The 17,794-nt window shown below is 38.4% G+C and overlaps 1 protein-coding gene across 1 annotated transcript in view; it reads right to left on the reverse strand.

Annotated features, from left to right (window-relative positions):
• cntnap2a (contactin associated protein 2a) overlaps nucleotides 1–17,794 on the reverse strand; it is a 373,698-nt gene that overhangs the window by 133,110 nt on the left and 222,794 nt on the right. The window contains exons 14-15 of the mRNA XM_036557926.1: nucleotides 10,581–10,737; nucleotides 7,393–7,520 (exon numbers count right to left, since the gene is read on the reverse strand). Coding sequence (XP_036413819.1) covers nucleotides 7,393–7,520; nucleotides 10,581–10,737 — 285 coding nt within the window. The remainder of the gene's footprint in view (nucleotides 1–7,392; nucleotides 7,521–10,580; nucleotides 10,738–17,794) is intronic.

A 17,794-nucleotide genomic window follows, 5' to 3' on the forward strand; every position in this document is an offset into this window, starting at 1 on the left:
ATGCTGTTTTTGAGCTTAATTCCCATGTATGGCCTGTGTGGACTGGGTATTTTAAAAATGTAACAGTGTTTACAGATACATTTGTATCTAATAACTATATAAGAAGGGAATATTTGCATTTCCATGATATGGGCCCTTCAAACTGTACAGAGTTAACTTTAGAAAGTGGTTCAAAGTCTCATGAACTGCATTTCAATCTACATAGCCATTAAAATTCCCACCAGCTATTACCCATTTGAAGCATGACCATATGATGGCACTTGAAACTGACCCGTACATGGGGTGTAATAGCCACTAATACAACATTTTTGCAATGAAGATGGAAGTTACCATCAGCAATGAGGCTCACTTAGCCATGAAGAGTTTCGATATGAACCAATTGCGGTGCAGTTATTCGTGAGAGATGTAATTTTATTCTGAGCAGAAGTCTTATCAATCAGTCCAAGAAACTATTCAGACGTGAAATGTCTAACATCGTAATGAGATGTACGTAATATATTTTACATCTCAAAGAGCAGCCGCCACACCCTATCCTGCACATTCATTTATAATTCCTACCCACTGCTAAGTTAATAAAGCAAGGCGGTGGGATATTATATTCCTTTGTTACTGGCAAGGTTATCTATCTCAATTAATTTACCAAACAGCCGGCCCATCCAAACTGAGAGCCATTCTCAGGAAAACACTGTGCGCCATATGCGAGCCATCATTAAATCATCATTTGTTTGTTATCTTTATTCCATCTCTCAGTCATTAATGGAAATTAATTACGTTACTTACCTGGAAATTATTTCAGCATAATTATCCTACAGCAACACAGCCTCTGTCCTGTACTCTGACACTGCAATAAATTTCCTTACATTTCTCACTTCAGCAGGCTAATAACTCTTTACTTTCACCTCCATAAGGACATAGCAAAGAGACAATGTAAAACTCTAACACTTGTGGCTTCTACAAACTCTAATACAAGTTGTCCTTCCTTGGAATGTCCTGCCAAACATCTTATCTGCTTATCTGCTACAGTAGTCATGAAAACAATTTCAATTTCTGCTTGTTTTGGGAGGTTTCTCACTTGAACTATGTATTTTTCTTCAATAATGTTGGAATATTTGTTGATGGAAATGTGTATGATATACAAAACCATAACTGGATTTTCATCTTAAGGTGAGCAAGCAAGTAAATATTTATAAAAGGTGTTTTATTGTGATGAAATGTTCTTTTTTACCCCTCATCACAGATGAACCTTAACAGATGAATCAAATACTGACTCCAGAGAATGGCTTTCACATTTTTACGTAGAAGCAGGAGCTTGAATTAGGTGGTGCTCTAGCACAGGTTGGAAGACACAGAAAGAAAAATTAGTGGCTGCTGCCAGTGTGGGATAACCATTGGAAGTTTGAGAACCTAAATTTTGATAAATGAAGGATCATACTTATTATTTAACGAAAGAAAAATCAAAGAAGTGAAAACCTGACAATCCACAGTAGGTTCTACTGCAACGCTTGGAAAGGGAAGGGTGAGGGAGGGGTATTTAGTTGTTTTTAGTCTGCAACCTCACCACTAGATGCCACTAAATCTTGCACACTGCAACTTCAAGAGGCACTGCCGTTAATAACATATCAATGGAATCTAAGCAAGACAGCTAATCAGCAGCTTACTGGCTCACTGATGCTGCTACTGATTACATAGGTCTTGCAATGTGGTACTGAATGACAGATTATTTATTATTATTTTAATTATTTCTTTTTTACATAAAATTATTGAGTTTTGCTATCCAGCCCTAGTTGTTAACAGTTTTTAACTGTTTCAGTTTCAATTAACACATCAGATGAGCTTATAAAATTGACAATAGACCATTTTTACAGTGTGTTCATATGAGATATGATCTCATCCTAACAGACCTTTCTAGGAGTGGCACCAAATGCTTTAACTTCATTGGAAATCATCAATCATCGATCATCAATCATTATGAAGTTGCCACCGGCTCTTCCTCTATTTTTCCTGCAGATTCCTCACTGCTTTGTGCATTTCTACTGCAGCTTGCCACAGCAATAAACTCAATTTGAGATAACTAATGATGTGCCAGCAAAGAAATGAGAGAAAGAAAAGAAAGCTTGAGGTGCTGAAGGATGCTGGGTTTACACCTCGCTCTCAAAACATAGTGCGCCTGATGTAGCAAGCTTTCTAGCAAGCTTTTCATAGACCATGCACATTAAAAATAAAGATATAAAAAGATTATATATTCCGCATTTGGGCAACTAGTGGCGGCTGGTTTTGCATGCAAAGCTCACTTTCATTTTCTCTCGTCACCTTGCTGGCGGTTCCACTGTTCCACTGTATACTGTAGTATTTTTCCACAAAAAGGGAATTCCACCTTTTTTTGGCATTATGAAATAGTGGAGATGCAAACAAATTTATTCAGAGTGGTTTGATTTGAAATGTTTCATTGTAGAGAAACTTACAGACTCAGATTTCTCTACATTGGTGGTGATAGGAACCAGGGGTCTTAATGTCTCCAACACAAATACAGCCATTTTTTTACCATCCAAAACCAGCAATGAACCTGCATATGTCTTCTGAGTTGTTATTTGTTTTCTTTGAGGACTATTTCACAGTAAAATATCTTGCATGCCCCCTCTGCCACTAATCAATTATGCAAACAAATACATTCTAGGATAAATCTTCTCAAAACAATCATAAAACAATCAGATAGGATTAAACATACATGGGGTCCTCAGGTCATTTTTCTTTTACAGGTGCAACTCTGTGATTTTGGATTTGGACTCGTCATGTTGGTGTTTTTCTCCATCTTCTAATGAGAATATTACAGGCCACATTTCCACTGTTATTCTCCAAACTCATCTGATAAATTCATACAAATATCTGTGATTTTGGTGAATTTTCCAGGCAGGTGTCGCATTGTGTTTGATAAGAATGTGATGCAAACATCCAGGATTGTAAAAATTGTAGCCCAATATTTGCACCTCCTTTTGTTGCCTTTCAGATGCATGTTTTATCACTGAGGAGACTTTTTTTTTTAAACAGACATCTCCCTGATAAACAAATCTAATCCTAATAGTGTTAATGTCTCAGGCATCAAGCAGTGTAATCAAAACCATTTCATATAATAACCTTCTGAGCGGGTGCTTTTAGAAGAATTAAACTCTTCAGATGTCTGGTTCCTATCACCACCACTGTGAGCAATTCTGAATTTTCTCTATAACAGTTCAAGTAGAAATGTATTTAAAAATCTCTAGAATTCCCCTTTAATCCCTATTTGCTGCATTTGTATCACTGGATCGCTGTATACTGAAAAGAATAGAAAACACAGTCAATGAGCAGGTACTTTAGCATCTGCCCATTGGTTTCCATTATAAGCGTTCGCTGACTCAGTGAGTTTTCTGTTGCACGGGGAAATGCATCAACATTATTGTCCCTGGCAAACAATCATACACTACAAGTACAGCAGCAGATAGCGATCGGCTTGCAGAATGCTGAAGTATTCCTTAAACACATCAGTTTTTGAGACCGTTTTCTGTCCAAATCACATTCTAGAGGGCCACAACTCAGCACTGGACAGAAAGAAGCCACCTTTCTCCAACATTATGCCTTGCTTTGCACAGCAAAGTGCTTGAAGCACTTCCCTGGTGACCCTCCAAACTGTCCAGAAACTAAAAAAAACAGCTTCCTCTGGCAGATTCTGAAATATTAGCTCCCGCATTACCATAGTGAGGCTGACTTAATGCATTAATCTGCAGCTGGACTGCTCCCTTCTCACCGCAGCTTCATAAATAAATAAGAGGATGAATACACAATAACGGTTCTAGGCACACGGCTGGCGCTGGCATTATTCACCCAAACCCCTGAGGCACATTAGATTCCATTCAAAATCGGAGGGGTCCAGGGTCTCCTCTAACAGGCGTAAGGTGGCACGGACACTGCTGCTGTGTGTAAGAGGAAATAAAAAAACAACAACAACAAATAAATAAATAAAAAGTTGCCTCAGCACAATTGCACAGAATTGAATGGAAATATGTGGCATGATTAGGTTAGTTGTATACATGTTTATTATATATATATATATATATATATATATTCCATTCAGTGCAATTGCAGTTGAAAGGAAATTTCATAAATGTTTCACATTCACATTTTTTTCTGTATTATTAAATGGTTAAGAGGTAAAGTCATTCAGAGTGGTTTGATGTGAAATGCTTCAGTCTAGGGAAAATTACTGAGCCAGAACAGTGGTGGTGACGGGACGTCTGAAGAGTTTATTGCCCCTGAAAGCTCGTTCACAGAAAGCTATTACATGAAATGGTTATGAATACACTGCCTGATGCCTGACACATTGTTTCATGATAGTTTTGAGATAAGATTTTTGCTTTTAAATATATATTTTTAAAATCCATTTATGGTGGAGGGGTACATGCAGGGTGTAGTAAAATAGTCCCCAAAGAAAACGTTTTTCTTTTTTTCCCCATATTCAATACTATTTTACCATCATCAATATTACATGTAAAACTCAGAAGACAGTGGTTTTGCATAGTAAATAAAATGGCTACATTTGTGTTGTAGACATTGTGACTCCTGGTTCCTATCACCACCACTGTATAGAAAACTGAGTTTCACTTTAAACCACTCTGAATGACTTTGCTTACATCTCAACCACTGACATATGAAGAAAATTTGAAAAATCTGTGGAATTCCCCTTTAATGTCTATATGTAAGTGAATCAGCCTCCTTGTTTCATTACTGTGGACGGATGAATGTGATGAAAATTGATTACCAAACGTCTCCAACTGGGTCTCTGATGGCCAAACTCTATTCATGTCATTAAATTCTGTCAAGCTAACCACAGGTGTGTAAAGAGGGAAAAAAAGTTCATTGTAAAAACGCAGCCTGACATCCTTGTCAAACAGGTGATTGTAATCAAATGCAGCTGATCTAAGTAATAAGCCCACTGCAATTAACAAGAATAATGAGGCATGAAAGCGCATCAATTCGCCGGGCGATGATAGCAGGGGGGTGACTAGGCGCTGCGCCCGTAAACTCTTTTCCGGTCCGGTGGCTGCCGTTCAGGATGCTCAGGCTGTGCCTGGTGCCGGAAATAACACAGCCCTTTAACCCTTTAACGAAAAACCCAGTAATTTCTGCTTTTTAATCTACACTTTTTCTTTATTAGCTTCATTTTTTAAAGCTGTTGTTGCATATATGTGACATGTGAAGGACATGGCACTAAAAACGTGTAGATGTTTATTTTGTTTGTGTCACAAGCTACCATTATAAGCAAGAAAACACAAGAATCAGAGGTGAACCACGAGTGTTAGAACTAGGGCTTCAGTTCACGCCATAAATATCTCCCTGTTTACACTGCTCTTCCAGTTCACACTGTTCTAGAATATTATCCCACTTTTGCATTGGTCTGGAATATTAATTTCCTATTCACAATATTGTAGAATGTTCTATGCTGAAAAATGTTGACACCGTACAAAGTTACCTATCATCCTGGTGCTCAAGTCAGAGTCTAGTAGGTGTGTTTAGTACCTCAAATGGCCAAAGAGAGCTGTGTAAAATATGTTACTCTGCTAACGTTACCACAAAACACAAAAATAGAGGGTCTTAACATATCACAGCCACAACGAGAAGTCTAAATGAGTAGGGCTAGGCTTACCATGATAGCTTACGTTAGAAAAGATACATATACTGTTCTCAGTATTACCTGAACAAGCCAACATGGTTCCACATCATCCACTGAGCAGAAATAAAAACGACAACTGTACTCTCATCTAACATTACACTGAGTGGGCTGCGATTTAACCTACAGAGGCTAACAGATTTCCCTTTGCTTTTGAATGAGAGGCAGTTTGCTTAATAAAAAATATCATGTTTATTAATGCACTCCTCTGTGTGATTCCTTTGTACTACCAAATTTGTTGGACAGATGACTGACATTCATGCTGTTCTAGAAGTTCTCCTACCAAACGGGGAGAGCATTCACATTGTTCTGGAATGCTCTGCCACAATCACACTGTTCTGTAATACTCCCCCCCATTTACTCTGTCCTATAACATTCTCCTCCATTTCTTCTGTTCCAGAACGCTTCCATTCACACTATTCTAAACTGTTCTACCCCATTCACTCTGTCTGATAATGTTCTCCCAAAAGTGAATGAGGAGAGCGTTCACTCTGTTCTAGAATGATCTGACACATTCACACTGTTCTGCAGTACTTTCCCCATCTGCTCTGTTCTATAACGTTCTCCTCCATTTATGCTGTTCAAGAATGCTCTCCCCTCCACATTGCTCTAGAATACTTTCCCCATTCAAAACGTTCTTGAATGTTCTCCCCATTCACAAGTGCCAAAGCAATTTAACCACCACATTTGACTATCTTGCTATTTTGTATGGGCTATTGTGTTGAGGTCAGTCCGACATCAGTTTGTGCACAGCAGTGTTTGCCTGAATGCAGCAACGTTTGTATTTTGATTCCTGAGCGACCTCATAATTAAGAGGATCAGGCAATATTCGGAGGAAAAATGTATGTGCTGCAAAACAAACAAAGTCTATTTTAACCATTGGGATGAAAAAAAAACTGATGGTTTTGCTTTCTAATGAGAACTGGCTCAATGGGTAACATTAGAAACCACTAGTTTCCTGTAAGAAACCTTTAGATCTCATTAGGAAACCATTAAATGCATCTGGAATCAGTTTCAGAGCACCTGTTAAACCATTAGACCCCTTTACACCATGATATCAACCTATCAAATACACAAAATACCATTCATGACTATTGGACACCACCAGGAACCAGCAGGAACTTTTTTTAATGGTTTCTATCGATAATTTTTAGCAGGGTCAGGTTTGGGAAATTGTAGCTGTGCACTGATTTTCAAAAAAGTAGTTCACTTTCTCTACAGAAAAAGCCAGATTAGACCTGGAGTTCCTCATACAAGCATGACACCAATTACAGAATGATGACATGACATCAGAGGTCGATGGTCACCACACTGGTGGACACTTTAACCTTGTTAGTTTGCAGAAGCAATGCCCTTCTCTTATTTTCTGCCTCCAAAGCCAAGGCTAAGGCAATAGCTTTAAGGCTCCTCATCAAATTTAGGCTAACTGTTGAGAAATAAGCCTACTCTTTATTGCTAATAATAATAAAGCTAAGCTAGCTAAGCAGGTCAGTTAGTGGTACAATCAGATCCAAGGCAGAACTTGTTGATATGGTTACAGCAGGCATGTGAGCCTTTCAGCACATAAACTGCTCCAGGCAGCTCTTTTCCATACAAAAATATGCCCAGTGAAAAACACAGCTCTGGTATGTTTGGCTTTATGTGTAAGAGCAGAGGTCTGAAAACTGCATTTAAAGCCAGAGAGATGAACTCACGGTCTCCTTGACAACGCAGAGGTCCCACGGTCAGCTTGGCCTCTGATCCGGGTCGATTAGTGTCTCCTACAGCGACTTGGCTGACAGGTAAGTGGTCCTTGTACACCAGCAGCCCGGAGTCTTCTCGCCTATGAAAGAGGATAATACCTGATCAATACAAACAGATCAAAGCCTCCATAGAAGCTACAGATTTCTAACCTCTGAAAAAAAAAAACATTTCTAAAAAAAAAATCCTCGTTTTCCTCATTCACAAACCACTTCCATCAATTTTAGCACCGTCTAAAATGGCCCACCAACTTCTCGCCTGCTGTCTGAGGCTTCACTCTGCGTCTCTACATCGACTTTTAAAGTGCTTCTAATCACAGTGTTTTGAATGTGAAGTATTTAGGGTGCTCTGACTTGTTGCTTAATGAAAGCAACACAATATGTGCATTGGTGGAAAAATGCGCTTTCCAAGTATTTTCCCAACTGAACAAACATTAACAAATCCCTCATTAAAACACTAGAGCACAGACAGACAGCGAAGCATCGAGCATGCATTATTTTAATATCACCATCCATTAGGTGCCACAGAGGCCGTGAAACAAACTGTATTATTGTTGGCTGAAATGGCATACATTCATCATGAATTAAAAAAATAATAATACCAACAACATGATGAGAACAGGAACTTCCAGCCTAAAGTGCTAATTTGTATCCATTATGCTTGGCTAGCTGTGCTTTGCGTTTATGATGAATACTTAAGAGTGACAAAATTAGCTAATTGGTCTCTAAGTGGAGCAGAAAGACTCATATATACTCAGTTACACAGTTTCACACTCATATGCTTCAACAAAACATCTGTCTCCACTTTTAGAGTGAAACATGGAATCTGCAGCAGAACTACTCCAAAACAGCGAGCAACTGTGAGAAGAATTCCACCAGTTTTTCTGAGATGTGAACAGTGATTCAAAGTGATTTCATGTGCAATGCTCTGTTCTAGAGAAACTCACAGTCTTTACAGTGGTGGTGACAGGAACTAGGGGTCATAATGTCTAATTTTAATTACTATCCAAAGCCACTAGTGAACCTGCACGTGTCTTCTGAGTTATTATAGGTAATGCTGATCCTGACCAAATAGTGGTAAATCTGAAAAAAAGAAAAACTTTTCTTTGGGTACTATTTTGCCTTACAAAGCCCTGCATGTACCTCTCCTCCTATATTAAAATAATGTCACAGGCATCAGACAGTATATTCATAATCATTTCATGTAATAACCTCCTGTGAGAAAGCTTTAGGAGACATTAAACTCTTTAGATGTCTGGTTTCTATCACCACCACTGTCGTTTCTGAATGACTTTCTTTGCATCTTAAGAACTGAATTATGCAGAAATTGGTGGAATTCCCCTTTAGATAACAGTACTAGTCCTAAATTCAACAATTAACGAGAATACCTTTAATTATGTTCACTTATCCTACATTTTTGCATGTTATTTCCTTCCCAGAAATCCACCTATGATGTTTGTGTGGTGTTATGTAAAAACCATACCATACCAAAAAATCATATTTGATTATTACATTATCACTATTTTCCAACCTCTTTTTATCTGGCTGTTTCTGTTACTGTGCCTTTAAGACTGATATATGTAAATGGGCTATGTTCCGATTGGCTGCACTGCATTGTAACTCATTCAAAAACTAGTCCAGGCTGAAACACTACTTATGACTTCAACATGAACCTTAACCTTTGAAACTGAACAGTGTTTACATACTACAACTAATTCTTTTATTTACAAAAAGTAACGACACAAGACTTTTAAAATAAATGAACCGTCCTAGTAGCACTTTGTTACCCTGTACTGTCCAACAGACATTATTTCCAATAATAATTTATGGTGTATAATTTAACTGATGGCAAGACTAGCCTAGCTGCCACACAGCAACAAAAACACAATGCATGCTATATTCTGTTAACTCATAACCTGAGATTCAATAAAATTACATTTTAAGGCAGCCAGGTGACTTACATTTTTAAGTTAGAACTCTATCAGTTTTTAAAGCTTTTTTAAAAAAAAAGGCCATATCCTGCATTTTTCTTTGTATTTTATATGTCCACTTATGAAGTCTGTGTGTCGCAATTAATTTTTTACGTTTTTTTTTCAAGCCGCTATTATCCCTTAGAATAAAACAGGCCGTTCTGTTACTGTGCCTTTAAGGCTGATATATGTAAATGAGCTTTGTTCAGAGTGCCTCATTCAAAAAGCAGTCGAAGGTTGAAACGCTCCTTATAAGTTCATTGTGAGTGGGCGGGGCTAAACTGCCATAGGTTGAAACAACGAATTCCAAATGTACTGCTTACACCTTCATTTTTTATGTGGACTGTGTGGACAGAGGTGAACAATATGTTTTAAACCTTTAACACGTTCATATACTACTTCAAAATAGGGCAGATTGAATTATGATCTATAAGCCTAGTTAAAATAGAGATTGTTAGCGAGCGTTAAGGGAGGATGTGCATGGGAGCATGTTAACTAGTTCTGCAGCTGTTCGTCAGTGGATGTCATATGGCTCTGTATATGAAGGCAGCGTTCTGTGAGAGCTGTTGACAGGTGACCTTGCGGGTCTCTTCTGCTGTATCTCCTGAGACAGGCGTTTATAATAAAACAGGCAGGCAGAGCTAAGCAGAGCCCATCTTCTAATGGAAATGTCAGGGATTGGTTGCGGGCTGGCTTCTTCACCTGAACAATCCTTCTGCTATTTGTCCTAGCGCTGGGGTCAAGACTACAGTGCATCAAAACAAACTCTGCCATTTAATGGCTACAATGAGACACTAAAACATCTGGGGGTCATAACAGGAGACTGTAAACTGTGTGGGCTAAGAAATTATGTCACTTAGCCAACAACAGTAGAAGCCTGAATTCTGCATGTACTTTTGCCCATGTTTACAGGTAACAGTGCATCGTACAGCGTCAAAAACCACATAAGCAAGTCTATTAGAAATTACATAACAACTCCGCACAGTTTGAGGCAAATGTGTGATGAATAGAGTACGTAGTTGGCATAATGAGAAATGTTAACAATCTTCAATTACTGATTAGCTACACAAGCCTTGTAGGTCCAGCGCAAAACTAACAAAGAAAACTTCTGAACTATGTTTGGGGTATGTATACTTTTTGTCAAACTATCATTTTACTGCAAATGCTACTCACCATTGTTTCTGGTCTGCGTCACAGTTGCAGTGATATTTAGGGTCAGTGCAGTTGCGCTCGATGCCGCAGGCACATTTCTGGATGCCAGGTGCAGAACCGCCCCAGTAAAAGTGCTTCTCATTGCCCCTGCCAACCCACCAAGTGTATGGAGTCCCATCTGTAACACACAAATACAATATTTACATTCACTGGCCACATTAGAAACACTGACCTTGTACTTCCACTCACTGGCCACTTTATTAGAAACACCAACCTTGTACTTCCACTCACTGGCCACTTTATTAGAAACACCTGCCTTGTACTTCCATTCACTGGTCACTTTATTAGAAACACCAACCTTGTACTTCCACTCACTGGCCACTTTATTAGAAACCCCTACCTTGCACTTCCACTCACTGGCCACTTTATTAGAAACACCAACCTTGTACTTCCACTCACTGGCCACTTTATCAGAAACACCTATCTTGTACTTCCATTTACTGATCACAGGATCAAAGGCCCACTTTTAGCATTCTATTCTGTTAAGTATTATTTATTACAGTCAACAGCAAAAGCAAGAAATAAATAACACATAGGAGAATCAAGACAGGTCATTTTAATTTAGCTGTTGTTAGCAGTATTTTGCATTGCTTACTAGGCAAAGGTCATGTGTAAAATGTCATGCAGTCTGTCATGAAGCCTCATCTGTTATCCTGCGAGTACAGCACTGAATGAAATCTGATGGATGAATCTGATGAAATATGAATAGAGGTAAATCATTACTGGCAGCAAAGCGTCTCTGCTGTGAAGACATCGCTCATATATTTGCATATAACTAACCAAGGCTGATCACACCCATCAGCTGACGTATAAAATGTATTCACGTTCAAGTGCACAAACCTGCAGAATTTAAACATCCAAACAATATTTGAAAAATGATAATGGCGCTGGCCTCCTCCCATTCAATAAGTGACATTTCTGTGAAGGTCAGAGGTTTTTAATATGTTGTGTGATATTGTTTTTCACGTCTTCGTAGTGCAGTTGAGTGAGACGCAGCCGGCTTAAAGATTATGCACATACTTGCAATATGCGGTAAACGATCAAAATGAAGGGTTATATTGGCCTTCGCTCAGCTCAAAATGAAACTGGGATATATCCTCTATAATAACAGCTTCATCAAATAATTTCCAAACAGCACAAAATTCTGCAAACACTTCATCCAGTGACATTTGCATCTAACCAGAGAGGTTTTTTGCCCGTTTCCTCAGTTTAGCATTTTGCCTCTAGCACTTGCCATTATTAGACTGTGGTGTACAGCAGGACTTACTTAATGTACAGAAAACACATAAAATCAGGGACTATTTTTCTTTAGATTTAATAAGATTATAAACTTGCAAAGTCAAAAAAGGATATAAATACTAGACAAAACTATTATGTATATACTGTATATTGACCATTCTAAAGAATTAGTTCTGCGGTCCCCAGTAGACCTTAGATAATTACAATGACTATGTTATGATCTATTTAAACCTAAAGCATTTATAGAGATAATAATGAGCTAAATATTCACAATATCATCGTTCATAGGGTACTTTCTATTGGGATGTGTCTCAAAGCCTAACCCCTAAATTAAATCTTTTTGATTTTCGAATAGCTTCATTTTCAGATCCTCTGTAGCTGCTTAGAAGAGTCAATAGTTGTTGAGTGTTAGCACAGTGTTTGAAGAGCCAAAGAATTTATTATGCACTGGAAAGGTCATCAGCTGACAATTACTAACGACAACTCTTGACCTGCCTAACCAGTACTAGTGAGTCAGTCATGGCCAAATGAGTCAGTTAAGTTCTGAGACTTTTGCACATGCCACTGTTACTGGTTATTAAAAAATAAATTGCATTGAAATTAGCCGATTTTTTAAAGTAGTTTGCACCAGGGATACCCAAACTTTTGCATACAACTAGAAGCAAAACACACAGGTGAAGAGTTCTATATGTGACCTCGTGCCACTAAGAAAGGTTAACATAAAGGCCATTATTTATCAAAGTGGAGAAAAAAGCACAATGATTTGACTGCTTTTAACAAAGTACCAACTACTCTACATCTGATTCTTTAGACTTTCTTATGATATGGCAACACATGAAGATGAAGGTGGGTGCAAATGATGAATCAGCTTTAGTTTGTGAAATCAGGCGGCAGCCGACCAGCTCTTTGTTTACATATCTTCAATTTGAAGCCCTAATTCATGTAATTCATCGCCATAGAGAAAACTCACGGATAACAAAATTGTTGGTGAAATTACCACACACTCATTTTATGATTCTACAATCAGATTTGACCATTAGCAACTGTGCTGAATATGGGCCAATGTTACGCTTTGGTACAATTTGTTTTAAACTTGTGATGAATGCAACATTGTCTAAATCATACTTCATCCTCTCAATGTTAATCATTCTTTCACATGTTAAACAAGGCCATCTTCACATTTTCTATTGAAAAACAGACAATAACAATTTGTTTTTCTGTGTTTAATCCAGTAGACAGTGCTGAGGTGACAATGATGACTTTATTATTAGTCGTCATAGTATACAGTATTTTGAACTACACTCAGTATCAGTATCAAAGTCAACATTCTGGCATCGCAACAAGCCTGTACTAATATACTTCATTTTCTTTCTCTAGTTTAGATGATCAGCTCTCAGCTCATATTTGAGGAAACAATAATTACACTCTAGCAAGTTTAATGAGTAACTTACAAAGAATTAACACTCAAACCTCTGGGCTCAGCTGTCATAACACAGCACAGTCCAAAAAGAATAACAAAAAGTTCTCACCGAGCCCACTCACACTTCTGATGACTACTCTCACTCTCTCCCTCATGCACATGTAGGTCAAAAGAAAATAAGTGAAAAGGTTTCCGAAACTGGAGTTCAAAAATAATTGAAAGCTACAGGGAAAATGGGACTCCTAACAACCACCTGCGAGACCTGGTAGACCACCAACGCTGTATCCATCAGATAAACGGCACTTAAAGCTTTCATCTTTGAGAGAGAAGAGAAAATCAAGCTCCACTTTTGCTTTAGATCTGAAAAAAATCCACAGCCATCCTTCCACTGTGAGATGACAACTCAACGATATGAGTCTGAAAGGATGTGTAGCTGTCAAGAAGCCCTCAATGAGAAAAGAAAATAGACAAATCAAACAAAGCAGCTGCTGGGTTATTAGAGCAATGAACTGACAACCCCAGTCCAGACCTCAGTGTCAGCGAATGTGTTTGGGATTAATTGGATTGCGAGAAGCAGAAAGTACAACCAACTTCTAAGGCTGAAATTTGGAGGTGTGGAAAAATATCCCTGCAGATTTTTTTGAAAAAAGTACAGCCTCTTGAAAAGAGGACACGCTAAATAATAGTGGACACATTAGTAGATGTTAATTTCTGTTGAATATGTGGTTTCTGCTTTTTCAGCTAAAAATGAACAACATTTGCTCAGCACTGTAGGTAAGGCTAATAGTTATTATATTTATTTTGCTGTACTGTTGAAATGTAATTAAAATAATCAATGAAATCATTATATAATTTCACAATGAATTACATATAGATTTGATTTACAGTCTATATCAACAGGCCTGTGTCTTTGTTTCAATGTTAAAAAATGAAAACATCAAAAATTAAAAAACCTTGTTTTGCTTTTTTGCAAAATAAGACTAAACACACAACTTTTCATCGTATTCAAATGACAATAAAATATCTCCACATCTATGTACAACACAAATGTAGCATGAATTGAAAGTTTAGAATCTGCACTTTCCACACAATTTCTCCAATTGTTTCAATGAGCTATGAGTCAGAAATAATGACAACATGATTTTATCATCACTGGTTCTAAGGGTTTAGCTAACCAACCAAAAAATCTGCCGCAATATTAATTGGTGTGCATGCAAGTCCAAGTTGGTCAGTAAAACAGATCAGCATGTGGAGTTTTCTGTCCCCATGCTGTGTTTATTGTTGGATGCAATAGATTCCAAATGACTGCACACACATTCATGTAACTACTGAAGTGTTTATTATTGATTGGTTTTATTAAAATAACAATAAAAGGTCACTGATCAGGTTATTTGGGTGTCAATTAAATACAATTGTAATATAGAGGCATTCCATTATCATTATGAGGGTTAAATTGGGCACATATTACATGCCATTTGCTTTATATCTGTGAGGAACAAATTAGCAGAAAGCAAATGAGTTCAGCTGAGGAGCTGGAGCAGTAAGAGATGGTTAAACAGCATGGAAAAGCTTTAAGGATGAGTTACAGCGTTGGGTTTTTTGCCTCCAGCTTAGTCAATCCAAACAGAAAATGTGCTTTTACTGCCGTCCTGCACTCAGCAAGTTTATAGGCTCAATTAGCTTCCAGTCTCTGCACATCTTCCTAAAACAGCTCTGAAAGAGATTATCAGCACCAGTTTCAAAACCTGAAGACTAGAGATGGCCAATGCCGCAGTATGTTATCACTATAATGATCAATTGCAACATAAAACGTTGCTCTGATGTAGCCTCCTTTCATGGCTCCTTTTACCACTGCTATTCTGATGACACCCAACTAATCCTTTCCTTCCCACCTTCTGACACCATGTTTTCAGCTGCATCTCAGCATGTCTGGCAGCTCACCACCTGAAGCTCAATCCTAGCAAGACTGAACTTCTATTCATCCCTGGAACTACAGGTCCTCACCATGACCTAGCTACCTCATTTGAGAGCTCCTTGGTCACTCCATCTGAAGATGCAAGCAGCCTTGGTCTGACTCTGAATGACCAGTTATTGCTTTTCAGCCCATATTACAAAGCTGTGTTCTAGCCACCCAGGTGCTTGTTCAGTCTTTTGTCATCGTTCAAGGCTTGCTTCTGGCTGATCTCCTTACACAGGCCATCAGGCCCTTGCAACAGATCCAAAATGCAGCAGCATGGCTTCAATCTTCCTTGACTCATGTTGCTCCACTGCTGCATTCCCTGGCTTCCTGTAGCTGCCTGCATCAGTTTGAAAAACTTGATGCTTGCCTTCAAAGCCAAAAATAGACCAGCCCCTCCCTACCTAATGGCAACGGTCAAAACTCGATCCGTAGCTCAAGCTTATCAACCTTAGGTACAGCTTGGCATGACCCGCCATCCTTTAAGACGCATGGAAGACAAGCATCAAGACTCTCTGTCCTGGTTCCCAAATTTCCACTGGCTGTCCGAACAGCATATTCATTCTACCTTTTGTTTCTGGCAGTGTCTTGTGTTTTTGTTATTTAGCCATACCTGTGACTTGTGAGGTTTAACTCTAAAACTTCCCCGGAAACAGCTATAGTAACTGCATAAGCTACATAGTGAGTTTTAACTGACTGGATGTTGGCCCATTATGACATTCTTATTTTATTCATTTATTTTTATCAGGTATGTCTTTTTTTGTTTGTTTACTTAATAGCCATTAAACAGAGCAATAACGTGGTATGTCGAATTAACTGTGCTGTCATCAGATAAAACAAAACACAGCCAGAACGCCTTTCAACTAATCAGATTTTGTGATTAGAATTATCTGTTGTCTGAATATTTAACTCACTCATTCACATTTAGCAGGCTGAAGATTCTCCACAAGGAGGAGCCATTAGCACCACAGTAGCATCTACATGCATCATTGAAAGGAAGGAAACTGACACAAATCCACATCAGCAGGATCTCACGAAAGCACGTTTGAAGTCCTAGTTTTGCATAATTGTACCTTTTTTAAAGTTGAAAGTTTTTAATAACTGTACTTTTTATATAGCCTTTTTCTACTGTCCTGCTGGTACATTTTGTCCATTCCCTCCCCAACCTAAAAAAACAAAAAAACCTAAATACTGTGATGCATATAGTGTGTTGTGAGATGTCCAGTGCCACAACTTTCTATTTTTGCCATATCATCCAACTTCACTAAAGCCCCCCATCATCTTCATGACACTCAATTAGCACCTGCTGGTCCAAGATGGAGCCTTAAATTAAGAGCTGCTGGTTTCTAACAGGTCCTGGAGGAGGCCGCTGATGCTGCAGCTGCAGGCAGAGAGCCAGTAAAGGCCCAGAGAGACTGAAGAGGGCCAAAGCCAACAGTAGCAGTTTGGGAAGAACGCAGAAAGCCAAGAAAAAGGAAATAAATGAAAGAAATTCAGCAGAGCAGCAGTCAGATTGACAGATGGCCACCAGTCTGTGGTGTACATATAGTAAGAATGAGCATTACTGAGTTCTTGAGCACTATGGGAGGTGCAGGTCCTTCGTAAATGTGTGTAAACTGTATAAAGCAGGCGTCAGCAGCTCTGGTCTGAAATGGAAACTTTATAGGAGAAAGAAAAAAAATTACACTGACTTTAATGTATTTAAATGTAACACAAATTTTGCTAGTCCAATTATTAGTGGAGTTTTTAAATGGTTTAAATATGACTAAAAGTATGATTTAGACTGCGTGTGAAACCTGCAACAACACAGATCTCAGGGACAAAGTTTGGAGACCACTACTGTGTTATACCTATGCACACAAACTGCGTTTCTGAGGACTTTTCACTGACATACCATTAAGTTTATGTTTTTAGATGCAAAGCACTTCATGGACCTGGCTGGTTTAAGCAATGAAGGTCATGTGTTATGGCAAATAACATCACAGCTGTGATTTGTTTGCAGTAGTTCAGCAGAGCTGTGATGTCATTCACTATAACACACTCAAGTGCTCTGTTTTATTATAACAATTACACAAAGTAAATAAAGTAAACATTTTGGTACATCGACTGTCATTAAAAGTCGTTACTTAGAAAATGTGTTACTTAGCAACTGGTGGAATGCTTTTCAAACAATTAGACAGTGCGGTTGGAACTGTTGTACAAAACTAACTCACATTTAGCAGGCATTCAATTCTCCACAAGGAGGAGCCATTGACACTCCAGTTTTTTTTTTTTGTGCATCATTCAAATGAAGAAAACCTGACGCAAACCTAGCAACCAGCAAGATCTCACGAATCCATGTATGTTCGCAGTTCCAAAAGTGTGTATAAAGTAAAAGACCTGAAACATACCCTACACAGGTAGTAAGTACGCAAAAGCAGAGTCTGTTCAGTGCTGCTGTTTACTGATATGTGTATAAACATCTTATCAGAGAGACAATACTAGGGTATAAACAGTTACTGCTGTGGCCACACCTACACATAATAAGTTTAATCTCTAGAAATTCTCTCAAAGCATACG

Source organism: Colossoma macropomum, unplaced genomic scaffold (genome assembly GCF_904425465.1).
Source record: "Colossoma macropomum unplaced genomic scaffold, Colossoma_macropomum, whole genome shotgun sequence".
In the NCBI taxonomy this organism is placed as follows: domain Eukaryota; kingdom Metazoa; phylum Chordata; class Actinopteri; order Characiformes; family Serrasalmidae; genus Colossoma; species Colossoma macropomum.